This window comes from Nomascus leucogenys, chromosome 20 (assembly GCF_006542625.1).
Source record: "Nomascus leucogenys isolate Asia chromosome 20, Asia_NLE_v1, whole genome shotgun sequence".
Lineage (NCBI taxonomy): Eukaryota > Metazoa > Chordata > Mammalia > Primates > Hylobatidae > Nomascus > Nomascus leucogenys.
Window position 1 is genome coordinate 59490693 of NC_044400.1, and position 27423 is coordinate 59518115.

The following is a 27423-nucleotide window of genomic DNA, read 5'->3' on the forward strand; positions in this document are numbered from 1 at the left end:
CAGGCGTGTGCCACCATGCCCGGCTAATTTTTGTATTTTCAGTAGAGACAGGGTTTTGTCATGTTGGCCAGGCTGGTCTTGAACTCCTGACCTCAGGTGATCCGCATGTCTCACCCTCCCAAAGTGCTAGGATTACAGGCGTGAGCCACCGTGCCTGGCAAGTGCCATGAACTCTTGATTTGCGCCTGCTTAGTGAGCAGTTCCGAGAGATAAGCCTAGCCAGGTTAAGATTGTTGAATTTTAGGCTGAGTGGCTGGCTGGGAACCAGACCCCTGGTCCCCAGCTCTGCCCCTGGATTGGGCTCAGAAATCCTCAATGCAGAAAATTCAAGCTTTGACGTTTGGGAATGGTTGGTTTCTGGAAAAGAAATCTAGAGTGGCTACTGGGTGGCTATGAAGTAAATGACTTGAAGATATATGCTGTCAGTAAATGTTGAACGTGAGTCACACTATAAAACACCAAAAGGCTGTCTATGTAGGCATTCCAATTCCTTTAGAAAATAATGATTCCTTCTGAACAAACTTACACACCCTTATAATTTATACATGTATTTTCTGTCTGTATAATTTAACCTCAATTTACAGGAATAGATTTATTAATTGGTAAAGTTTTTTTTTTTTAAGAATTGTTCTAAAAAAATTTGCACAAAGTCAAGCCAAAGAAAAAATGGCTTTTTTTTTTCTTTTTTACTAAGCCTGGATGTGTTAATAATGTTCTACATGTATATGTTATACTTTTAAGAATTCAAATTCAGCATAAATTAGCAACAGGAAATGGTAGGTTGCTAACAAGCTCCTTTTCTTTTGAAGATTTGGCATATGAAATGTTATGATTGCGAAAGAAAATGTTTAATTGGTCAGAACCAGAGGAGATGAATAGAAAAGATCCGTCTTGCAGCTGAAAAGTCGCCTGATTAAGAATCACAGATAGGAATTATACAGTTAGAAGAGTTGTGTCATAGTTCATTTTCTTAAGAATGTGTAATTAATGGCTTCTTAAGAATTTAAACAGGTGTCATATGTTGATTTAAATGTCCTTTTGTTGAGAAATCTATTAATTCACCAGCGTAATGTAGTAAATGAGAAGACAGAGAAAGCCAGACCTCTAATTAACAAACCAAGGACCCATCAATAACTGCTTTCTTGATTCTTGTTTCATTCTCTCTTTTATGTAACTCGTGGGTCACATCATTTCATCTTTATTAGTGCTCTCCCTTCACATTCCTTTCTTTATGCTTTAGTAGGACTCTGCTTCAGGCTAGATAGAAAGAAGATGGCTAGTGCTTCTGTTTGTTTCTGCGGCTTAATTACAAATGATTAGTCCTTGCATTCTGCCCACTCCTCAAAAGGTGCTCTTCCTCAAGGTTTGGTTGCCAATCTTCTGTTCTCTCTCTACATTTTCTGGACAGAGATCTCATCTACACCTCTGGTTTCAGCTGACCTCCGCATATGATAATACTCAGACCTTAATCTCTGGCCGTTTTCTTACAAATCCCCATCTGCCGTCGTTGTCACATACTGCAAAAGAAACACATCCCTCCTCATCTCCATTCCCTGCAAACACCTCAGCAGATGGTACGATTGTTTATGCTAGAACCTGGGGAGTCATCTTGGATCCTCCATCATCCCACCAGTCAACAACCCCCAACAGCTTTCCATGCCACTTTTTCTCTCCTCCCCCTGTGCACCCCTGCTGCTGCCTGAATTTGTTGCTCATCATCTCCCCTCTGAGCTCCTACAACAGCTGATGGGCTGAATTGTGTCTTGCCAAAATCCATATGATGAGGTTCCAATTCCCAGCACCTCAGAATGGAACCATACTCGGAAATCAGAGCTCTAGAGAGTTGATTAAGTTAAAACGAGGCTGTTAGGGTGGACCTCTAATCCAATAGGACTGGCGTCCCTATAAAAAGAGACTAGAGGCCAGGTATGGTGGGTCACCCCTGTAATCCCAGCACTTTGGGAGGAGGAGGCAGGCAGATCACTTGAGGTCAGGAGTTTAAGACCAGTCTGGGCAACATAGTGAGACCCCATCTCTATTAAAAATACAAAAACTAGCCAGGCATGGTGGTGCACATCTGTAATCCCAGCTACTCGGGAGGCTGAGGCACGAGAGTCACTTGAACCTAGGAGGTGGAGGCTGTAGTGAGCCGAGATCATGCCTCTGCACTCCAGCCTGGGCTACAGAGCAAGACTCTGTCTCAAACAACAACAAAGAGAGTAGGACACAGGCAACACAGAGGGATGACCACGTGAGGATGCAGAAAGATGACGGCCATCTGCAAGCCAAGGAGGGGGGTCTCAGAAGAAACCAAGCCTTCCAACACCTTCATTAGGAACTTCCAGCCTCTAGGACTATGAGAACATTCCTAAGCCACCCAGGCCGTGGATCTTTGTTATGGCAGCCCTAGCAGATGGAGACCCCCTCCTCCCCGGTCTTTCCTTCTTTCTTTTTTTTTTTTGAGACAGAGTCTCACTCTATCACCCAGGCTGGAGTGCATTGGCATGATCTCAGCTCACTTCAACCTCCACCTCCTGGGTTCAAGCTATCCTCCTGCCTCAGCCTCCCAAGTAGCTGGGACTACAGGCATTTGCCACCACGCCCGACTAATTTTTGTATTTTTAGGGAAGACAGGGTTTCACCATGTTGGCCAGGCTGGTCTTGAATTCCTGACCTCAGGTGATCCGCCCACCTTGGCCTCCCAAAGTGCTGGGATTACAGGTGTGAGCCACCTCGCCCAGCCATCCTGGTCTTTCTGTCACCAGTCTTGTGCCTTCCCATCCTCTCCCTCAGGCCAAGTGCACCACTGCACACTGGAATCACTTGGGGGCTTACAGAACATCTCTGCACGGAATCCACCATGGAGGGTCTCATGAAAGTGACGTGGGGTGTGGCCTAGGCACATACATGTGATATGTGGATACATGTATATATGTATATGTATATTTTAAAATAAGCCTACTGGTCAGCAGGCTTTAACTCTGCGGTATCAGAGATGAACTCCTGAGCTGCCCATTCCAGAGATGTTGATTCTATAAAATGGCAACAACAACAACAAAATACAGTCCTCAGGGGATTGTACCCTGCAGCCAAGGTTGAGAAGTACTCACCCAGAAGAATAAGTCTATCTCATCGGATGCCATATGAGACGTTCTTCCATCTGGTTCCTTGCTACCTCCCCAACCAAACTCGCAACACCAAACTTTTGGCCAGGCCTGGCTGTTCCCACCTCCTGACCTTGCCTGTCTGCTCACTGGTTCGCTTTCTCCACGCCCCTCCCCCTTTCCCTCTGACTCTTCCCACTTTGATTCTTGTTCAGACATCACCCCCTTTGGAAGCCTTCCTGGGTCTCTCCTTGCTGTGCCATCGTCACATCTAGGCACATCTCTCCCGTTGCTCCTGTGCTGGGTGTTGTGTGCAGGGTGACAGAGCTGGCTCCCCAGTAGACTATGAGCTGCCTGAGGCAAGGACGTCAGCTATTCACCTCTGTGTCCCAGGGCCTAGCACTGTGCCTGACACATAGTTGGCGCTCAGTGTTTACTGATGGAAAGATGGCTAGAAGTGGGTGCAGAGGTCACCCAGTGATGAACAGAAAGTCACTGCAGTGTCTTGATGCTGGTGCTTTTCAAGGGGACCTGTGTTTCGTTGTTGACAGCAGCTACTGAGAGCCCTTGCCATGAGCCCCTGCCTCTCCTGCATGCAGCACCACCATCGTATGTGACACCCATATTTGGGGAATCTTGGCTGTTTGCTTCCCTGTCTCTCCACCCTTACAGCTGATATTTCCCCTTCCGACTTACAAATCCCTGAAGTGTCAAATTTCTACAAAGAAAACACACGCATTCCTATTGGGAGCCTAACATTATAGCTGATTTTAAACACGCTAAGAGGTAAGTTCCTCGTGGCGGTTCTGCCAGGCCCTGAGGTGAGAGGTTGAAGTGCAGGCTCCACAACTGCCTGTTCCTCCAGCTGAGCCTGCTCCTGAGTTCCCAGGGGTGCTGGCGGAACTGTTCTATTACACAACTTCAGGGAAGGCAGAGGCTTCTGGAAAATGTGGGGCTGCTGAGAGGTTTCGCTCCTCAGCTGCAAAAACTAGAGGGTTGTTTTTTTGTCTTCCTTTCTTCCTTCCTTTCTCTCTCTCCTCTCTTGCCCTCACCTGCCCCCCTTCCTCTCTCCCTCCATCTCTTTCTCTCTCTTTTCCACGTCCCTTCTTTCTTCTCTTCCTTTCTCTTTCTCCTCCCTCTCCTCTTTCTCTCTCCACTACCTGTCTGTTCCCCCCTGTCTTTTCCTCTCTCCTTTCCTTCTCTTCCTCTCTCTTTCCTCTTCCTACCCCCTCTTCTCTCTCCCTCTTTCTTCTTTCTTTCATTACCTCTCTTCCTTTCCCTGTCCTTCCCGCATCACTCTCCCAGATCTTACCTCCTCCTCTTCTTCTTCTTCCTCTTCTTCTTCTTCCTCTTCTTCTTCTTCTTCCTCTTCTTCTTCTTCTTCTTCTTCTTTCTCCTCTTCTTCTTCCTCTTCTCCTTCTTCCTTCTTCTTCCTCCTTCTTCCTCCTTCTTCTTCTTTCTTCTTCTTTCTTCTTCTTTCTTCTTTTTTGTCTTTATGCTCTGTTGGACTTAGAAAGGAAATATTGTCCAACAAACACAAAACCTTACCGTATTTTTTTTTTTTTTTTTGAAGATAGAGTCCCTCTGGAGTGCAGTGGTGTGATCTCGGCTCCCTGCAACCTCCACCTCCCGGGATCATGCCTCAGCCTCCCAAGTAGCTGGGACTATAGGTGAGCACCACCACGCCTGGCTAATTTTGGGCATTTTTAGTAGAGATGGGGTTTCACCATGTTGGTCAGGGTAGCCTTGAACTCCTGACCTCAAGTAATCTGCCCGCCTCGGCCTTCCAAAGTGCTGGGATTATAGGTGTGAGCACCTGGCCACACTTACTGTATTGATTAAGGTTTTCTTTATTTTATTTTTTGAAATTTTACACACACACGCGCATGCACACACACACACACACATATATAATTTTTTTTCTTTAATTTGAGACAGGGTTTTGCTATGTTGCCCAGGCTGGTCTCAAACTTCTGGGCTCAAGTGATATGCCTGCCTCAGCCTCCCAAACTGCTAGGATTACAGGCATGAGCCACTGCGCCCCAGCCTTCACCTTTCCTGAAGTTGATGACACACACACAGGATATGTTGTGAGCACTGCCCTCTGTGGCCTGCAGGCTGACTGGAATGAAAGGCGTGTCAGCGTCCCCAGGACAGTGTGGAGCCTTCTCTGGGGCTTGGTGCCAGGTGGTCTGAGGATTGCTTTGTCTCCAGACACTGGGCCTCCTGTGACTTGGTCAGCAGTATTAAGATACGAACTTCTGAACTGCTCATTCTAGAAATGTGGATTTTATAAAACGGCAACAGTAACAACAATGAAAACCCAGAAGCCATGGAGGGTCCCAGAACTGGTCAGGCTGGGACGCTTGGTTCCTGCCAGTGTCCACCAGCTCTGTCCCTACCCCACACACCCGCCCAGTGTTTTGTTTTGTTTTCCAGTCCACAGCTTCTTCCCGGCTTTTCCTGCCCACAAAACTGTTTGAATGAATGGACAACTGAACACTTTCCTTTTAAAGGTCGTTCCTGCCTCAGAAGTCTTTGTATTAATAGGTGGTCTGGTTTCACAGAAGGCCTCAGGAATGTGACCACGATGTGATGCTGGTTGCTATCGTAGTGACCCCAGAACTATGGAGAAGGCAACCCCCGCCTGGGTGTGGCAGGCAGCATGTGGTGGCTCCAGGGCCAGATTTGCCTGGGTTCAAGTCCTGGGTCTGCTTCTCACTGGGTGTGAACTCTTGGATCATTCTGCTCACCTCTGTGTCTGTTTCTCACCCGTAACATGGGAGCCATGATGGTCTGCACCTGCCATGTTGTTACAGCACAGATAAGTCAATCCAGTACAGACAAGCACACAGGATGAGCTCCCTAAATTATTTCTGGCCCCAACACTCCCTCCCCCAGTTCTAGTCCTTCTGTTTTCTAAAGCTTAAAATTCTCTTAAATCTTCATCCCCATAACCTAAGGCTTTCAGTTGTACTAAACTGCAAATACCAACAGGGTTAACGCTCTAAACAGCAATTAGCCATTTACACTTTAGTATGAGTTAAGGCCCTAAAAAATGATGAGTTGTCATTTACTGAGAGTATGCCATGACCCAGGCACTTTGCTAAGCTCTTTCACAAACAATCTTCTTTTAAAAGAAATATTATATTTCACGTTCCGGGGTACAGGTGCAGGACGTGAAGGTTGTTACATAGGTAAACGTGTGCCATGGTGGTTTGCTGTACCTATCAACTCATCATCTAGGTATTGAGCCAGCATACATTCACATGTTTCCTGATCTTCTCCCTCCCCCCACCCCTCAAGAGGCCCCAGTGTGTGTTGTTCCCCTCCCTGTGTCCATGTATTCTCCTTGTTCAGCTCCCACTTACAAATGAGAACATGCAGTGTTTGGTTTTCTGTTCCTGTGTTAGTTTGCTGAGGATTATGGCTTCCAACTCCATCCATGTCCCTTCAGAGGACATGATCTCATTCCTTTTTGTGGCTGCATAGTATTTCGTGGTGTATATGTACCACATTTTCTTTATCCAGTCTATCACTGATGGGCATTTGGGTTGATTCCATGTCTTTGCTACTGCTACAGTGAACATATGCACACATATATCTTTGTAATAGAATGATTTATATTCCTTTGGATATATACCCAGTAATGGGATTGCTGGGTCAAATGTTATTTCTGGTTCTAGGTCTTTGAGGAATCGTCACACTGTCTTCCACAATGGTTGAACTAATTTACATTCCCACCAACAGTGTAAAAGTATTCCTATCTCTCCACAGTCTCACCAGCATCTGTTGTTTCTTGACTTGTTAATCATCACCATTCTGACTGGCATGATCTGAATTCTAACTCACCACTATCTACCTGGCATGAGATGGTATCTCATTGTGGTTTTGATTTGCATTTCTCTAATGATCAGGGATGTTGAGCTTTTTTTTTCCTACATTTGTTGGCTTCATAAATGTCTTCTTTTGAGAAGTGTCTGTTCATGTCCTTTGCCCACTTTTAAATGAAGTTGTTTGGTTTTTTTCTTGTAAATTTGTTTAAGTTCCTTGTAGACTCTGGATATTAGACTTTTGTCAGATGGGTAAGTTGCAAAAATGTTTTCCCATTCTGTAGGTTGGTTGTTTGCTCTGATGATAGTTTCTTTTGCTGTGCAGAAGCTGTTTAGTTTAATTCATCCCATTTTTAATGTTTGCTTTTGTTGCAATTGCTTTTGACATTTTCACATGAAATCTTTGTCTATGCCTATGTCCTGAATGGTATTGCCTAGATTTTCTTCTAGAGTTTTTGTAGTTTTGAGTTTTACATTTAAGTATTTAGTCCATCTTGAGTTAATTTTTGTATAACATATAAGGAAGGGGCCCAATTTCAATTTTCTGCATATGGCTAGCCATTTCTCCTAGCACCATTTATTAAATAGGGAATCCTTTCTCCATTGCTTGTTTTTGTCAGACAAACAATCTCATTTAATCATCATGCAGCCTTATGAGGTCAGAAATTGCCCAAAGTCACACAGCAAATGAGTAGTTGAGCCTAGATTTGCACCTAGGTCATTCTAGTTCTTTGCACAGTGAAAAAGAATGGCTCATAGGTTGAGTGCCTTTGATGTAGCAGATGCCATGCTAAACTCCATTTTGTGGATGCAGAAACTGAGTCTCAGATAAAGTAACCAGCCCAAGGCCTAAGGTAGGTAGTGGTAAATTAAAATTCAGATCCCCTCCATCTGATATGAAAAATTGTGCTCTTAATGGTCCCACCCTGCTGCAAAGCTCAGTGACTCCAGCAGGGCGATGGGGCAGGGCCAGGTTAGGACACAGAAACAAAAGGCAAACGTTTGAGCCCAGGAGTTCAAGACCAGCCTGGGCAACATGGCAAAACCCCATCTCTACAAAAAATACAAAAACATAGCTGGGCTTGGTGGCGCATGCCTGTGGTCTCAGCTACTCGGGAGGCTGAAGTGGGAGGATCACTTGAGCTCAGGGAGGTCAAGCCTGCAGCGAGCCATGATCGTGCCACTGCAATCCAGTCTGGGTGACAGCGTGATACCCTGTCTCAAAAAAAAGGACAAACGTGTTTCCTTTTCACAGTCACCATTTACATCACCACCCAGATACCTGAGTACTTCTCACGATGGTAAGGCTAGGTAAAGGATGTGGGCCCCACAACCAGCGCGCTTGGATTTGACTCCTCAGTTTGAAGAACTATCTGATGTTGGGCTTGTTACTTAACCTCTCTGGGCCTCCGCTTCCACATATGTGAAATGAGGATATTAATGGTGACTGTCTTATCAGGTTGCAAAGATTTGATGAGTCAATCTGGGCAAAACAATTAGGACAGTGCCTGGCACATCATCCATGATGGTTCTTATGAAATATTATCACCGACAGAAAGACCTAAGGACATCAATCACTGCAGGGTAGGAACTGTGTCTTCATGAGTTATGTCTTTATTCAAGGAGGAAACAAAACAAGGAGAAAAAGAAAAACAACCAAAAATAAAAAATAAAAAACAAAACAAAACATTAAGAGCACCTTTCATATCAGACTGAGGGGATCTGAATTCTAACTGATCACTAACTACCTGTGGGCCTTGGGCCAGTTACTTTATCTGAGACTCAGTTTCTGCATCCATAAGTGGAGTTTAGCATGGCATCTGCTACATCAAAGGCACCCAACTTTTTAGCCATTCTTTTTTACAGTGCAATAAGCTAGAAAGACCCAGGTTCAAACCTAGGCTCCACTACTCATTTGCTAAACAGATGAACAGAAAACCTCCAGCTGAAAACTCCTTCTCAGGGCAGTTCATGCTTCAGCACAATTCCAGGCTCACCGCCCAGGACAGTGTACCCTGGAGTTTAAGCTGAAGCACTCGCTCATGGGGTGCCCTCCATACACACTGGCCATAAGCTTGGCCAAGCATGGACCAGATAGAGTGGTCTGTGCCCAGACTGGATTTCAGCGCCTTCTCACTAGAGGGCGACATCCCATGTGAGCGCCAGAGAGCTGTGTCTTTGGAGTCAAGCCAACCCGACAAGGCCAGCTCTATAGTGTCACGTGGAGTTCATGGTTTCACCCTCTGAGCCTGTTTCTTGGCCTGTAAACTGGGGACAGTGATACCTGGATCGAAGCTTTGTTATGAGGATTAAGTGGAAAAAAAGAAAAAAAACCACATATCTTAAATACTGAGCATATAGTTGGTTTCAATAAAAGGTAGTGCCGTCGTTATTCTAAGTGTTGCTGTTAACTTGGTGGCCTCCTCAGGTTAGCTATCCAGCAGGAACGGCTACTGGCTGGGTTTTGAGCCTAGCACAATCCCCAAGTCTCAGCCCCGAGTCCCCCTGGAAGGGACCCCTGGCTTCACGAGGCCAGTAGAAGAGGCAGCTGAGAGACATTCTGAGGAACGGGGCTGCAGACTCGAGTTTGTGACTCTCAGTACTCTTTTTTTTTTTTTTAGACTGAGTCTTGCTCTGTCCCCCAGGCTGGAGTGCAGTGGCATGATCTTGGCTCACTGCAAACTCTGCCTCCCAGGTTCAAGCAATTCTCATGCCTCAGCCTCCCAAGTAGCTGGGATTAGGGGTGTGTACCACCACACCCATTAAATTATGTATTTTTAGTAGAGACGGGGTTTCACCACATTGGCCAGGCTGGTCTTGAACTCCTGACCTCAAGTGATCCTCCTGCCTTGGCCTCCCAAAGTGCTCAATACTCTTCTTAATTAACTAACAAAGAAAATCAGGCCTGGCTCCTTCTTCTCTGGGGCTTCTTTTCCAAACCAGTGCAGACCCAATTTTTTCACCATCTGCCTGTGGCATGCTTTGGGCATGGGGAGCCCTCTCTAGTATCCCCTCATGGCACGGTTAGAGTGACTTCATTATGTATAAAGAGAGACCGTGGAACAACAGGACTGGATTTTTTAATAAACAGTGAAAGTTTATACATCAAAATGAATTTTATCTCCTTCAAAGGAGTCAGATACCTGGGAGGCTGTGAGCAAATTCTAAATATTTTGTGAACTTTCCCTTTGGGTTCTTCTTTAAAGCCTCTACCACATTCTTTCTTCCATCTTCAGAGTTAACATGCCCTCTTCTTTTCAGGGTAGATTTAATTTTTGGAAATAGCCAAAAGATATTTGAAGCAGAACCTGCAAAATAAAAGAGGTTAGTCATGCAGGATAGTAATACGTTAGAATCAAAAATAAGGTCATACTTAGAAAATATTGATTTGCCTTTTTGATACTGCATGTGTATAATCTGGCTCTGAAATCAGTGGCACGAAGTGGGCTTCCAAACAAGCCTGAGCAATAGAAGTAGATGTGGAAATAACTTCGGCTTCCCAAGGCAAATACTTCGATAGGAACAAACAACCGTTTAGATATAAAAGATGTGATACATTCCTTTAAAAAGAATTTGACCTTATGTCATTGTAGGCACATCTCATATTTCAATTATTCATATAGGTTTTCTTGAGCAATTGCTGGTTTAAGAATAATGTCATGTCTTTTGCATGCTTATATCATTTGGATATTTCCTACCTTCCTTCCTTCTTTCCTTCTTTCCCTCCCTCCTTCCTCCCTTCCTTCCCTCCTTTCTTCCTTCCTTCTTTCCCTCCCTCCCTTCCTTCCTTCCCTCCCTCCCTCCTTCTTTTCTTCCTTCCTTCCCTCCCTCCCTCCCTGCCTGCCTGCCTGCCTGCCTGCCTGCCTGCCTGCCTTCCTTCCTTCCTTCCTTCCTTCCTTCCCTCCTTCCTTCTCAGGCATATGTTGAAACAATTAGACTAAAAGATGATGAAATACTCAAGGTACAAACCAAAGAAGATGGAGATGTCTTTATGTGGTTGAAGCATGAAGCTACCCGAGGCAACGCAGCAGCTCAGGTAAAAATGCAGGCTACTGTCTTGGGGATTCTATCAGCCGTGATAGACTGGGTTATACCGTAGTAATGAAACATCTAAAACCTCAGTGGCTTAAAACAATGCCAGTTTATTTCTTACTCACACTACATGTCCAGTAGGGGTTGTCAGGGGCAGGCCATAGTTGTCACAATCCCTTAAGGGTCCAAGCTGACAGAGGTTTCCAAAACCATCACAGTCAGGCCATGGCCATAGTGCCTTACCAGCTGGCTGACGCTTCTGCCCACAAATGGGATATTTCATTGGCCGATGCAAATCACGTGGCCTCTCTTGACTTCAAGTTCTGCCACTCACCCAGAAGAAGGGAAAGCCACAATATTTATGACCAGCCCAAAAGACTACCATCAGGTGCACTGATGCATCCATCAGACAGAAAAACAAGACGCACCCTGGGGTGCAGGGGAAATTAGACAGGCGTCCGGAAGACCATGAACTCAGCTAGGAGAACAAAAGAAAGTCATTTATGGCTTGTTGGACCAAAAGGATCAACCTTGTCTCTTGAACATCTCTTGTCTTTGGATGGACTTTTAAGAGGTACGAGAAAGGGCAGATGGCTGGGGAAGCACCCTCTCTACTTCCCTGCTTTGATTTCACTATGAAGAGGAGCCCTTTGTGGGAGCCTGTGAAGGCTGATTGCACCGGGAGGAAGCCTCCTTCCCACAGGAAGGATTTAGCTTTGGCTTAGTGCTCCCTGTGAGTGCAGCAGCATCGGGAAGAGCCTCTGGGGCTGCTAAGGAGGCTGAAGCCCAGAGATGGGAAAGGGGAAGACAAAAGAAAGGAGTCACAGGCGTTGACAAGCAGACAGTACAGGGGCTTTTTTTTTTTTTTTTTTTGAGTCAGGTTCTCACTCTGTTGGGCAGGCTGAAGCGCAGTGGCGTGATCATAGCTCACTGCAGCCTCAAAGTCCTGGGCTCAAGTGATCCTCTAGCCTCAACCTCCCGAGTAGCTGGGACCATAGGCATGTGCCACCATGCCATGCCCTGCTGATTTTTAAATTTTTTGTAGAGATGGGGTCTTGCTATGTTGCCCAGACTGGTCTTGAACTCCTGGCCTCAAGCAATTCTCCTGCTTACGCCTCTCAAAGTGCAGGAATGAAGGCTCACCACACCTGGCCCAAGAGGCTCTTCTGTAACAGGTCTCCCTCCTCTCTATAGGGGTCTTCTTCACATTTCAGGAGATACTTTGCTGGAAGTTATAAGTATTGGGGAGGAAAAGGGAAGAGAACGAGATGAGAGGAGAAGCAGAAAGAAGGAAGGACAATAAGGGACCCATGTGGAACTAGAATGTTATAGAATGTTAACACACGTTGCTCTGGCCACGTTCCTGGGCATCTGTCCCTGGCCTGCAGTCTTTCTAGTACAGGAAGGAATTCCAATGTATAGCTCTGGGAATGACTCTGCCAGAGCCATTTCCTGGGTGTGCCAGAGTTTGCATTAACTTTTCTAACCATAGGCACTTCTTTCTTCCTTTGTTCACTAAGTCTTTGTTGAGCAGCTTCTATGACCTGCTGAGCTCTGCCGGGTTAGGGGGCCAACAGACAGGGGCAAAGATAAGTAACATCTTGAGGTTCCTCCCTCCCAAGAGCTTCCAGCCTCCAGTCTGAAGGTGGAGCCAGCCATGTAGACAAATGATAAGATAAGAGATCGGTGCTGTAGAAGGATGCCCTAATGATACAGATGTGCAGAGACCTCCATGCCAATCGCTGGGCCAAAAGAAAGGGCAATACCTCCCAAAAGAGTGCCATTTGAGGAGTTCTGATTATTGACGAAGTTCTAGCTAGCTCTGGTCCTGGGTACAGTAGATACCGCACACACAGACACACACATACACACACACACACACACACACACATACACACACATGAACCATTTCTGGCTTGCATTAAGGGCTTGTATTTACGTAAGTCCACATTCAGGGCTCTTGCCTCCAGTTGGAAGATAAAGTGTGTCTAATCCTTGGTTCTAAATCTAAAACATTGTAAAATAGGTTTGCTCTCCCACCTTTCAAAATCTTGTGTTAAGCATTATACAGGAAAAGTCATTGTTCTAAATTGCTGTTATCTTTAAGCAACGATTGGCCCAGATGCTGTTCTGGGGGCAGCAAGGTGTGGCCAAGAATCCCGAAGCAGCGATTGAGTGGTATGCCAAGGGCGCCCTGGAGACGGAGGATCCTGCATTAATCTATGACTATGCCATTGTGCTATTCAAGGTAAGAATCACTTAATTCGTGCTAAAATTGTGCAATTCTTATCAAACTCCTGAGCAGTTTCTTGTGGGCGGGCTGGCAAACAGGGAGTCGATAACTGAAGAAACTTAGTGTATGCTTCTGTCACTCTTGATGGAAAGGGATGTTGGCTAAAAAGGCAGAGTCAGAAGCAGTTCCCTCTTCTCATTTTTAATCATTAGTCTTATGTTTGGCACCTGGATTCTCTGTGCTTTCGCAAGAACCACGGCATTCTGGAGGAGACACCCGTATTGTATCGATTGGCGCTCAGCCGCCAGCCCCCACAGGCACTGCAAGTTTGCCACCAGGCAGAGTTCTCTTTTAATTACAGCTTAAACATAGTGTGTAATTGGGCTGGATCCCAACAATCCTGCTGATGAAAATAAAGATCTTGGTTTTAAGCCAACAGGAGAGGGGTGGGAAGAGCCTAGGAGACAAGCATGAAAGTCCCACCTCTGCAACCATCAGGTATGTCCTTGGAGTCACCTCATCTCATGGGACAGTGGCAATGACCACAGATTGAGTGAGATAATAGGACCAGTGAACTTTGGGGACCGTAAAATGCCGTGTTCTTTATACAAAATAGTATGGCGTGGCATGGTGGCTCACACCTGTAATCCCAGCACTTTGGGAGGCCAAGGTGGGTGGATCACCTGAGGTCAGGAGTTCAAGACAAGCCCGGCCAACATGGAGAAACCCCATCTCTATTAAAAATACAAAAATTAGCCAGGCATGGTGGCTGTGCGTGTAATCTCAGCTACTCAGGAGGCTGAGGCAGGAAAATTGCTTGAACCTGGGAGGCAGAGGTTGCAGGGAGCCAAGATCGTGCCACTGCACTCCAGCCTGGGCGAGAGAGCCACATTCCATCCCAGCAAAAAAAAAAAAAAAAATTAGTAATAGTTCACACTGATTGAGTGGTTGTTACCTGCTTTGCATGTATTAATGCATTAAATCCTCACAACCAACTTACGAGGTTTGTACCTTGGTGTATTATGATTGCTGTTCATTTACATGAAGACAAAGGCACAGAAAGTTTTTGTAACTTGCCCAAGGTCACCCAACTGGTACATTTCTGACCTGGGACTGGGATCTAGGAAGTCTGGCTTCACAGTCTGTGTTCATCATCCCCAAACACAGAAACATCAATTCATCAATCTTGGAAAAGTAAAAAGCTTTGGCTTTGGTAAGGAAATTGTTGGACTTATGTCCATACCCAAAGAAAGCAGCTGCCCCCAAAAAGCAAAAGCATCTTCAAACAAGGCCAGGCCCATCTCCAGAACACAGCCGTGGCCACTCAGTAATTAACCATGGCTGTGGCTACACTTTTAACCCTCCCTACCCTATCAAAGCCTGAAAACCTACTGGTTGTTGTGGTTTCCAAATTGAGGTCCCAGACGTTCTCTTTCCAGTTGTCAAATCAACATAGAAATGTTTTGAATCTGAACCATATGTGAATGCACTCATGTATTTGTTCAATAAGCAACCATTCCATTCAGGGCTGACCACTGCTAGGCTCTGGGCTAGATGGAGGGGCATATGGATGCATAAGTCACATCCCTGACCTCAGGGAGCTCATACACAGAGAGGAAGGCAGAGGACCTAGATCAATTAAGCACAGAGGAGCAGCACCTGTCCACCGGAGTGGAGGCCGATCGCTATCCAAAGATAAAGGCACAAATCAGACATTATCTCTGCCCACCAAGATCTCACAATCTACAGGGAGAGGCAAATCCAGAAATAAATGACTCTGGGAGTGACATAATGCCTTCTCTGGGTTTGCTCTCTCACCCCTTAAGGCTTTTTTGCAGGGGGCAGGGAGGGGGAGGTTCTGCATTCTTGCTAAGTTTTCTCTGGGTGGGAGGAAGGAAGCCCTTTATTAGCATCTCAGGGAAGATTTCCGCCTGTGGCTAGAAGATCTCCTCAAGTGTATTCTGTGTGAAAGAACCCCACGCTGAAAATGGGCTTTCCATATGGAAAGAATAGTAAGTGCATTTGACTGTGTGGGGGCATCGGGCTTTATGCAAAGATGGTACCAAGATGGTGGCTGTGATTCATTCCAGGTAGTCGAGTCCATCTTATCTTGCAGCCACATGAGGATAAAGCTTTGACTTTGACAGCAGCAACTGTCCTCCATCCATTCACTCAGTGGATAGTTACTGAGTACTCACGATGTACCAGTCTTCACATTTCTCTCATTTAACAACTTCCAGTACTACTCAGATTCGTGTAGAGTACATCGTCTTTGTGCAAGAAAAGTCACCCCACTTTTGACTCAGTAGCGGGTATAGTGTAAACATCCCTACTCTAGAGTGTGTGGGTTGTCATTGCAGCTCTAACTGTGAGGCTTTGGCTAAGTCAACTGCTCTGGGCCCCCATTTTATTTCTTCAAAACAAATAAGAGTTGGAGAAGATAAACTTATACTTCAACCAGGCACCAACATTCTGTGATTCTGGTCTTTCTGATGCTTTTCCAGAAGTGCAGAAAGTTTGTCTCCTCCCCCCTCCAGTTACTCCAAGTGTCCTTCTATGTCCTTTTCCCTCTCCTCTTCCTTCCTAATTAAATGAAGCAGTGGTGCCATTCTGAAAACTATTTTCATCTTCCACTTTGCTTCAGTTCATTGGTTTTATTAAATAAGCAAGTTAAAGTCGAGTAGAAACTTGGCATATGTAATTTAACCTTTAGTTGGTTTCAGTTTTATTTGGGGTCCTGAGAGATAGACAGTCAAGAATATGCTGCATGGTTCCTGGATCCTACAAGGAGGTTATGAACTGAAATAGGCAGAAGAAAATAGAGAGCGGCGGTTACAAGCTTGGATTCTGGAGTCCACCTGTCTGGATTCAAATTCTGCCCCCATTTCCCATTGTGTGACTAAGGGCACATTTCTCAGATGAGAATAACAGCAGCACCTCAGGTAGGGTCGATGAAGCACTTAGACAGTGCTTGGCCAACGTTAATTAACACAGGAACGGTAACTAGTGCTGTTTCCATTTACTATAGAGCTAAGTGTTTAAATAGAGTTTATAGGTATGTTTGTTGCAAAACCCTCCCACATCCAAATCACAGGCGATCCTGTCAACAGTTGTCTGAGTCCAGGAGGACCCCGTGTGGCACATGGGGATTGGGGGTATCAGTAATTCTGAGTTTGGAAGCAGCAGTGGTTTACAGTAACCTCCACCCCCTTGCCTGGCATCTTTGCTTTCAGATCTATGTCAAGAGATACCCAAGGACCTCCTTCCACTCTACCCTTGAGCCCACCATCTCCCCAGTGGTCCTCTAGACATCTCGGTGTGTTCCACAGAGTTTCTGTCTTGTGACAAGAACCCCAAAGCCCATGTCTCTCTGTAGTGGACAAACCACCTCATCTGGAAAATCTTGATTTTGCTGGAAGAACCTTGTTAGTTTCTGTTAGTTACATCTGAGGCAACCGATTCTGCTGCGTTCTATCTTCTGTGGAGTCAGTTCTTGAGCAGATTCTGAAGCAACAATGTTCCACCCTGGAGATCCCAGCCAAGGCTGATGAAGGCTGCAAGCGACAGCCTGGTAACTCTTGACTGTCCAACACAGATAAAGTGCTTTAGCTGGCTGGCAAATTAGGTAATCCCGAGGAAAGCATCCAGGATGACCAAACTCATTTAACCTGATTCATAGCTTCCCCCAGTAGTACCTGTGGATTGACAGGGTTGCAACTGACACAGCAATTACTGCCAAGCTGCGAAGTTGAGGTTTGTTGCCTCTGCTCCACAAATATAAGCGAAATAATGATGATGATGATGAAACAACACTACCTATAGAAATCCCTAAGCTTGGGTTTAAATGAAGAAAGTTAGGGTTTTATTTTTAAGTATTTTATATCCAACACTAATGTGTCTGTATGTGTGCAGTCTGGTTTTATTTTCTTTGTAATCATTGCTGTTTATCAATGTTTAGGGTCAAGGAGTAAAAAAGAATAGACGGCTTGCCTTAGAGCTGATGAAGAAAGCAGCTTCCAAGGTAACACACGCATATTGTCAGAGGGAAACAGTTCCACCACACACACCCACACGCTCTCGCGTGTCTAAAAGAGGAAATGGCCAGCCTCTTCCTACAAAGCCCTAAGGTAGAAATGGTGTGGGGAGCGGTTGGTCGCCAGCACGGCACCCCCACTGCAGTGATTAGTCACTTTTTAGTTACAATACATACAGAAACTTGCCACAATGGGGGCAGCAAAATTCAAAAGCTGAATTCACCTTCCAGTCAATAGCATTGGGGTTGATTTTGTTTGAAGGCTAAAATTATAATCAGGAGCTGCCCTGATAACAAGCAGCAGGACCCCTGGAAATTGGATGGGAATTATTTTGCTTTTGTCACTACATTTAAGTGGTATCTTCAAGTCAGCTAGTTCCTATACAGCTCTACAGAATGGAGGTTACAGTGTTGCTTTTGAGGGGCCCCCACCCACACATGCACACACATGCACACATATACATACACACATATGCCCAATGCATGCACAGCCACATGTGCACACTCATATGTGCATGCATACCGATGTCCAAATAAATAGATTTGCAGAAACTACTGTAAATCTACACCTTGACAAGGCACCTCATAGCCCTTTTGGCACCTGGATGTGCCTCCCAAGGCTGCCAATATTTGCCTTAACAATGAAGACTCCTAAAATGACCATGCTGATTTTTCTTCCTCATTCTTGTCTCTTGAGGAGTTTAAAGTTGCATACAGCAGGATGTTGGAGCATGGAATAAGAGATCTAAAAGATTGTTCCTCCATCTGTGTGTTGTCAAGAGGACACATGACCCAGGAAGAGGGAACCCCCTGATACGTACCCCAACTCCTTACCCCAACAGAAACCCCAACTCCTTACCCCAACAGAAACTCTAGGGCAGAAGTAGAAAAGTAACTTAATGGTAGTCATGGAAGTCATTGGTTCCAGAGCACCCTAAAATGGGGCTGTGAGGGGGTTTCTTGGAAGCTGTGAAATTTGCATCTCTGTAGCCATCCTAGTGGTGAATTGATGTCTAGTGTGCTTTATTCTGAATGAATTTCAACAGAGCTTAGGTGAGTAATGAGGAAATACAGTTTTATTGATCTGGAATAGTCATGGCCTGAAAAGCGTTATATGATACTCATCCTCACTGCCGTGCCCTTCTACTTCTGCCCCTCCCAGACCCTGAACCCCCTGTCAGAACTGGGGGTACTGTGCAAAGACAGAGCACCTGTGCTGTGCAAGTAGGATGTTGCTGCTGCTTCCCATAGAGTGTGTGTTGGTGTTCAGGGCAGAGGAATCAACAGATGGGCAGGCGGATCACCTAGAAACCATCCCAGTCAGGGCAGGTTTCAGGCCTCAGTTGAGCGTTCATGAATTTCAAGGGCACTATTGATGCAGCAGGGCAATCAGAGGCCTTTTGTAGACAGGCATGTTGCATAAGAGCCCACAGGAGCAGAACAATGATTTGGGGGCTAACATTGCTGCAGAGATGGAAGGCAGAATCCCAGCAGCAGTCAGGTGAAACCCACCTGGGAAGAGTCTCAGGCAGGCTTGTGTTTTCTAGCACTTAGCTTTTCTTTAATGCCATCTGCTCCAAAATAAGAGAAAGGGAAGGTTTTGTTCAGACTTAGGCAGAATGCTTCCACAATAATTGCTTCCAGAGCTCTTTAGATTTCATTTTTCAAAAGTTAATTTCTTTCTTGTTCCAAAATTCAGGGATTGCATCAGGCAGTCAATGGCCTGGGATGGTATTACCACAAATTCAAGAAAAATTACGCCAAAGCAGCAAAGTACTGGTTAAAAGCAGAAGAAATGGGGAACCCAGATGCATCATACAATCTTGGAGTCCTGCATTTGGATGGCATCTTCCCTGGAGTTCCTGGAAGGAATCAAGTGAGTAGCACTTGAGACCCACTCTGCAACTGGTCAGTCACTTGATCATGAAGCATTTGTTGAAGGTACACTCTGTGCCCCAGACACAACCCCAGACACAGTCCCTGTCCTCGAGGAGCTCAGAGGGTCTCATAGGAAGACAAGAGAGTGAAGAGGAAAAGTTGGCATCTGACCAAGTGCCAACTGTGTGGCAAATGGCATGACCCAAAGCTCTGGAGCTGGGAAACAGTGAAGGCCAAAGCAGCCAGGAAGGCTTCATGGAGGAGGGAGGCTTGAGCTAGAGGGAAGAGTGGGAGATGACGCAGGACAGGAATAAGCATGAGATGGAGCAGAGACTGATCTTGCTAGAAGCAAAGAGAACTAAGTCCAGATAGGATTGCCTGCTGTGAGACCAGTTTTAATAATAATGAAAACGCAATGGCAATCTTCAGTGTTGATCAAGCATTTCCTCTGTGCCAAGCACCATGCAAAACACCCTACCATGTGCCCTCTTATGTAATCCTAATTCTCCTCTGAAATAGCTATTAATACTCTGGTTATGTCCATTTTTCAGACAAGTGACTGAGGTTCTGCGAAGTTAAGTAACGTAGGGTCACACACTTAGTGGAGTGAGGACCTGGCCTAGTGCACAGTGGCAGCCCACTCTATTAATAATAATGTTGATGTTGGTAATAATAACCTGAGCTACATTACTTTTTTTTTTTTTCTGAGACAGAATCTCGCTCTGTCACCCAGGCTGGAGTGCAGTGGCACAATCTCAGCTCACTACAGCCTCCACCTCCTGGGTTCAAACGATTCTCATGCCTCAGCCTCCGGAGGAGCTGGGATTACAGGCGTGGGCCACCATGCCTAGTTAATTTTTGTATTTTTAGTAGAGATAAGGTTTTGCCATGTTGTCCTGGCCTCAAGTGGTCCGCCCACCTCAGCCACCCAAAGTGCTGGGATTACAGGTGTGAGCCACTGCGCCTGGTCCTGAGCTCCGCTACATTTAACAAAATGTGCTGAACACCCACCCAGTGCCAGGCACCCTTCTGGACACCGAGAACATAGTGGCAGGCAAAACAGTCCCTGCTCTTATGAAGCTTTCATTCCACCAGATGGAAAAGACTATAAACAAATAAATATATAATAGGAGGGGAGGTGAAGATCAGTGCTATGCAGAGAACTACAACAAGTTCAGGAGGGCTGAGAGCGGTGGTTCACACCTGTAATCCCATCACTTTGGGAGGCTGAGGCAGGCAGATCACTTAGCTCAGGAGTTCAAGACCAGCCTGGCCGACATGTTAAAACTCCGTCTCTAAAAATACAAACTCTCATCACTAAAAATACAGAAATTAGCCAGGTGTGGTGGTGCATGCTTGTAATCTCAGGCACTCGAGAGGCTGAGGCAGGAGAATCACTGGAACCCCACTGGCGGAGGTTGTAGTGAGCTGAGATTGTACCACTGTGCTCTAGCCTGAGCGACAGAGCAAGACTCCATCTCAAAAAATATATATATAATATATTTTTTATTAATATATATATTTTATTTATATGTATATTTTATATATTTTTATTTATATAGTTTATATATATAAATTTTTATTTATATATGTTATTTATATATATAATTTTTTATTTATATATATTATTTATATATTTTATATATATGTAGGATGAGGGGGTGGAGATTGGGAAATGCTATTTTATAAGGGAAACCAGGGAACCAGGGAAGACCCCTCTCATAAGGTGATATTGTATAGACTCCTAGATATCTGGGAGAACATTCCAGAAGGAAGGAGCAGGCAGTGCAAAGGCCCTGAGAGGGAAGCAGGCTTGGTGTGCTAGAGGAGCGACAGGGAGGCCAGAGGAGTGGAGTGGAAAGCAGAAGAGATGGAGAGGGTGGGAAATAGGACCAGGGAAGAAGCCGACCAGTGTGAGACTCAGTTTCTGCTCTGAGCGAAATGGAAAACCACTGGGCGGTGTTCAATGGGGCAATGATGGGCTGTATTTTAAAAGGTTCCTCCTGGATCCTGCCTACTGGAGACATGGACAGGAGCAAGGGGTTCATGCACTGGATCCAAGTGAGAGAGGGCAGTGGGCGAGACCAGGGCAGTGTCAGTGGAGGGGCTGAAATTGGGTTCTACGTGTATTTGGAAGGTTGAGGCAGCAGGATTTGCTGATGGATTGAATGTGGGGTGTGAGAGGTGGAGAAGAGTCAGGGATGACTCCAAGGTGTTTGCCATTTGTTGCGTTGGAAGAATGGAAGTGGCATTTATTGGGAGGAACAAGATTGTGGCAGCAGCAGATTTGGGGGTAGGAGGGGAAGAATTGGAAGATTATTCTTTTTGAAGCACTGTGCTAAACCTTGAGAATGTGTTATCTCATTTAATCCTTGCAACAACCCTTCACTCTAGGTGCTATCTGAAGGCACATTTTTCAGTGGAAGGAAATTAGGTTTGGAGAGATTAACCAACATGCCCAAGTCCACACAGCTAGTAAGGAGCAGAGTTGGGATTTGAACCAGGCCTGCCTAACTTCAACGCCCATGCTTTCAAAAAACAATAGCCGTCTGCCTCAGGAAAATAAGAGTAATCTGTGGAAATATACCCATATATATGTTTGTCTTACTTTTTCCCTCTACCTGTCTCTGATGACATAAGAGTCTGTATATTTTTATGCATAGCAAATGTGTGCTAACTCTCCCAAGACATCTGTGAGTGAAGATTTCTTATTGTCACATTCTAATTCTCACCTTCCTACTGGAAATGCAGTTTTTGCACATGAGTTTGAAGAAAGGTATTAAGCAGGGTTAGGAAAGCAAATGCCTGGATTTTCACCTGGTGTGACTTCTGATATAGTCTTCTATCTAGCCTTCAGGGGGTTATGGGAGGATCAAATGAGATGGCAATGGTATTCATAATTACATATTGTCTTACTTACTGGGTAAACTTAATCAACAGAATAGATGAGGCAAGGTCATACATCTCAGAGGCTGGCTTCTGTGATTGGCTGTCTTCCTGGAATTGTTGCTTGCCCTGGTTTTAAAGCTATCAGAAGTTATAAGTCTGTAATCATATCAGGCTTAAAGCATCTCACCACCTTGTCTCTGGTGAAACCAGCCCAGCTAGGCTGACTCGATGTTTGTTCATCTCTCGTTACAGACTTTAGCTGGTGAATATTTCCATAAGGCTGCGCAAGGTGGACACATGGAAGGGACCTTGTGGTGTTCTCTCTACTATATCACAGGCAACCTGGAGACATTCCCTAGAGATCCTGAGAAAGCTGTTGTGTAAGACTCTGTCAAACGTTGCGTTTGAAGGGAAAGCCATATCCTATATTCACTGTGCCTGAGCATTTTTTAAATTGAGTTTTTTATTTTTACCAGTTATACATGCATGTAGTTTTGAAAGCCATATAATTTGACAAGGCAAAATTAAAAATTTTAATTAAAAATTTAAAAATAATTTGACAAAGGCTAAACAAGAAATCCTTGCCTACCCCACTTCATCCCACCCCCAGACTCTATTTTCTGCTCCCTAGAATGAATCACTTTCAATCTTTTTTGAAAGATTTATTTATTTTATTTATTTTTTATTTGTCTCTATTTCTAAATAACATGCTTATACCACTGTTTCTTGGTATTTTCATCCAAGGCATTGTCTAATGATGTCCCACTGTGAAGGATAAAGATGTAGTTTTCTTTTACTCTACCACCTCCCACTACTCAGCTCATTCATACTTCCTGCCATCTTTCATCTTCCCAATAAGTATATCATTTGGTTACATTAGTATCAGGGTTTACATTATTATGACCATGTAAATGCTATTTCTAACTGAGCCATGTAGTATACTCTGATTACTTTTCCTTTCTTGCACAACTTTTTCTTTTCTATGGATTGCTACTTATTTTTTATTATTTGCTGAGCTTTCTGTATACTTATAATTTTCTATGTATTTGATCTCCAAATTCTCCTCCGGGTGCCTGAATTTCCTCTTGGTATGTCCAGACCTATCTAAATATTATATTTATTTAACCTTCTTGGTGACATCCATCCTGGAGTCTTTGTTCAGGACAATGCTGTCATGCTGAGATTAACTGTCATCATTATGGGTATTTACTTTCCCTCCATCTGTGTCTTTTTTTGTTCTCTTCTTTGTCAGACCCCTTTCTTTCTCTTTCTTGGTCTGCACTTAAATTTTGGTAGAGCACATCCTATAGTAGGTTCCTGAGGTATGGTGAATGGGAGGCACATTTTTGAGGTCTTGCATATCTGAAAATATTTTACAGGAGTTGTCAAACCATGACCCATAGATGAAATGTAGCTTGGTACCTGTTTTGTATGGCTCCAAGAGCTAAGAATGCTTTTTACCTTCTTGAGGAGTTATAAAACAAATAAAGAAGGATATGCAACAGAGACTATATGTGGCCCACAAAGCTTAAGATATTTACTATCTTGCTCTTTACAGAAAAAGTTTTGTCGACCTCTGTTTTAGGCCACCCTCACACTGATACCCTGGCTCTCCAAAAGATTGTTCTTCATAACACATTTGGGTTCAAATTCAACCTGACCTGACCTTGGTGATAAACTTGACTTAGACTGACTTGAAGTTTTTTATCATTGTTATTTAGTATATTTGACATGAATATTCATGTTTTGTGGATTTTCTGTTATCCTCTTGTTAATGATTTCTAGCTTAATTTCACTGTGATCAGAGAATATATTCTGAATGATTCCAATCCTTTGAAATTTGTCAAAGTGTGCTTTATGATTAGCATATGGTCAATTTTTGTATATGTTTTATGGCTTTTTGAAAAGAGTGTACTTTCTGAACTTGTTGGATACAACATCTACATATATATCAGTTACATCAAGTTTGTTAATTATATTATTCAGAGCCTCCCCATCCTTCCTGATGTTTCTTTTTGTGCTTGTTAGTTCAGTTACTGAAAGAAGTATATATTAAAATCTCCAACTGTATTTGTGGACTTACCTACCTCTCCTTTTAGTTCTGTCAATTTTGCATTGTATATCTTGAATCTATGTTATTGGATCACATAGATTTAGAATTGTTTTGTCTTTGTAGTTGATCCCTTTATCATTTTACAATGTCTTCTTTATCTCTGTTGATGGTTCTTGCCTTAAAGTCTATTTTTTCTGATGATCATATAGTTATACCTGATTTTAATGTTAGAGTTTGTATGACTTATCTTTTTCCATTTTTTTACTTTCAACTTTTCCTCATTGTTCAATTTCAATGCATGTCTCTTGTAAGCAGCATATAATTGGGTATTTGTATTTTTTAATTTTTAAAATTTTATATTTTTAATTATTTTTTATATTTTTTAATTTTCATTTTTAATTGGTGTATTTTGTCCATTTACATTTAATGTAATTTGGATATATTTGATTTTAAATACACCATTTTCCTGTTTATTTTCTATTTGTCACATCTGTGGGGGGTTTTTTGTGCCTTTTTTTAATCTCTTTTCTTACCCTTCCTTTGTATTAATCAAGTATTTAAAAAAATTATTCTATTTCTCCTTCTATTAGATTTTTAGTTATGCATTGTTAAACTATTATTTTAGTAGTTATAAATCTAAAGATTATAACAGACTAGGTCATTACTAGTAAACCCCTAATAAATTAGGGAACAAAGCAAAATAGGGAAAGCTAATAATAAGTCAGTAAACATGACTTAATAGAGTACTAGAACTCTTGGTAGAGATTATATTTTTTCATATTGGTGGATATATTTCATTATGTATCTTACATGTCTTTGTTTCCATAAAAGAAAACTCCTAATCATTCATAAGAAAGGGCACTAAATGAAAAGCTCTCAGAATGCATTTTCTTTACCTTCTTAACAGTCAGTTCTGGTTTGTTGCTCTATAAAAATTCTAACTAGCAAAATATTCCCCGAGTGGGATTTATTGAGAGCATACAAAGAAAAACATTTTATTAAATTTGCCACGGTTTGCGTATTTTCTCTTCCCTTTTTTTTTTCAGATGGGCAAAACATGTAGCTGAGAAAAATGGCTACTTGGGCCATGTCATCCGCAAAGGCCTCAATGCCTACCTGGAAGGTTCATGGTAAGCTTGGGATCTACGTTAGAGCAAACTTTTTTCCCTGTCTGTCAGTATAGTCTTATGAAATGGAGTCTTAAAATACAACCGAGAAAGCAATTTGCGGGGAAATCACAGCTCCTAGTAATGATATTCAGAGTATCACGGACTGATTGGCTGTTGATTGGAAAACATAGCATTTCCATGTTTAATTATACACAAAAGTTTGTTCTCTAGGAGAATTGTTCACACTCATCAAGTTGAGAAAGATATACAAATACATTGATTTCTGTTTCCTTTAAGCTTGCCCCTTTTGGTTTTAGAGTCTGGAGACAGCATAGGGGTTCTTGGGTGAGACTCTCTGCTTTTTATTTCCAGGCCACAGAAAGTCCAGAATTTCTACCTTGTTACTAGCAAAAAGAGAGATCAGTGTTTAAGGTTCAGGCCACCTCTTCCATAGTTGTTTTACTGCATCTGCCATGACTAGGAGTCTGGGATTGTTGGAAGTCCAGTATCCAATGGCACAAACAAACAGATGCCCTCCTTCCTAACCTTCTGGTGGAGTTAGCAAATCTCATCTTGTTCTTTATGGGATGAAACATGGTGCATGAGGACCCACAAATGTTCCCTGTTTGCTGTTACTCATAGATTTTACAAATAAGGGACCCCTCTCCTAACTTAACCAGTCTTCTTTCTTTTATTTTTTCTGTCAGTTCTAGCATTCCATCGTTGTTTTAATATGGGTCACATTTTCTTGGCTGGTTTATTGCCTAAATGATGTGGATATTTCAGTAATAACTTAAAAAAGTCCTCAGTCCTCTGCCTCAAAGACATTAGATGAGACTCAGCATTGATCATACTCTGATTTGAACCTTAATTAAAAATTAAAGTGTAAGTTCAAAAGAATGACATTTTCCCTTTTAGTCCATGGCTGCACACGCAACCAACAGATAGCATCTCAATGAGTGAGAATCTTAAATTAGAAAATGTAGGAGAAATGAGGCCAATGAAGAAAGCACCAAATGCAAAGTTTTATTATCATCATCCTGTGAAAGTTTATTACCTGTGGCTTCACTTTGCACAATCAAAAAGAGATTTTTTTCAGAAAGTTACTGTTTCCCCATGGTAAATGTACCTTACAATTTTTGTGATGCTTTATCTTGTTTCTCAAGTGAACTTCAGTTCATAAAACTCCCAAATTTGACTTTAATTCATTCTCTGCTTCTCACTCTCCCAACCTCCCACCCTCTGCTCCCTACAAACTTCTTAGGATAAACTAAACATTCAGATATCGGAGTGTTTATTTTTGGGATTTTCCCAAAGGAAGAGCAGTCCTGTAAACACTCCTTCCCAACCCACCCCTGCCCCCATGATGTCTGACACTTTTTCTCATAGAGTCTTTGTTAGTTCCTTAGCTTTCTTGCCTACTTTTGTTGTTTTGAAGCTTTTTTGGAGACGAAGTCTCACTCTGTCACCCAGGCTGGGATGCAGTGGCACAATCTTGGCTCACTACAGCCTCCGCCTCCCGGGTTCAAGCAATTCACCTGCCTCAGTCTCCTGAGTAGCTGGGATTACAGGTGCCCACCACCATGCCCAGATGATTTTTGTATTTTTAGTAGAGAGGGTTTCTCCATGTTGGCCAGGCTGGTCTCAAGCTCCTGACCTCAGGTGATTCACCCACCTTGGCCTGCCAAAGTAGGGGGATTACAGGCATGAGCCACCACGCCTGGGTCCTACTTTTGAATTTAATATCACAAAGCACTTTAGCACATTTTAAAAGCTGCTGTGAAGGCCTAGATGAATTAAGATTTCTGTGGCTTGCTCTCTTTCTTAGAACACTCAGCCTCATCATGGTTTTCTGTTTGATTGGCTGGTTGGTTGTTTGGGGGAAGGAGAAAGGAGACCTGAAATGTGTCCTGCACCCTTTGTGAGTTTGGATTCAGTTCTGCAGATTTTACTGAGTACACTTAAATGCAGGTTGCCTGGCCACAGGCTTCGAGAGATGCCTCAAGTAGGGCTTAGGGAAATTTGCTGCCTCATCTCTTCTGCAGGCAGGTTCTCATGTGGCCCGTATTCTGTCTGATCTCTGAGCCCTTGTGCTGGCTTTTTCCTCTGCCCAGGAATCCTACTTAACTCTTTATTTCCTTTTGTTCTTCCATGGATCATGGGATCATGATTGCTTTTTACATGTCAATTGCCTGATAACTTCTATCCCAGTTCCCGGCACACTGGGGTGCCCGGAAAGTGTTCGGAAACTACTGATTG

The 27423-nt window shown here is 43.7% G+C and overlaps 1 protein-coding gene across 3 annotated transcripts in view; it reads left to right on the forward strand.

Moving 5' to 3' along the window:
* The window catches only part of SEL1L3 (SEL1L family member 3), a 141634-nt gene that overhangs the window by 61889 nt on the left and 52322 nt on the right, over nucleotides 1–27423 (forward strand). For all 3 annotated transcript variants that reach the window (XM_030801385.1, XM_003258550.4, XM_030801386.1), the window contains exons 12-17: nucleotides 10854–10973; nucleotides 13077–13217; nucleotides 17161–17223; nucleotides 18935–19111; nucleotides 22255–22382; nucleotides 25102–25185. In XM_030801385.1, coding sequence (XP_030657245.1) covers nucleotides 10854–10973; nucleotides 13077–13217; nucleotides 17161–17223; nucleotides 18935–19111; nucleotides 22255–22382; nucleotides 25102–25185 — 713 coding nt within the window. The remainder of the gene's footprint in view (nucleotides 1–10853; nucleotides 10974–13076; nucleotides 13218–17160; nucleotides 17224–18934; nucleotides 19112–22254; nucleotides 22383–25101; nucleotides 25186–27423) is intronic.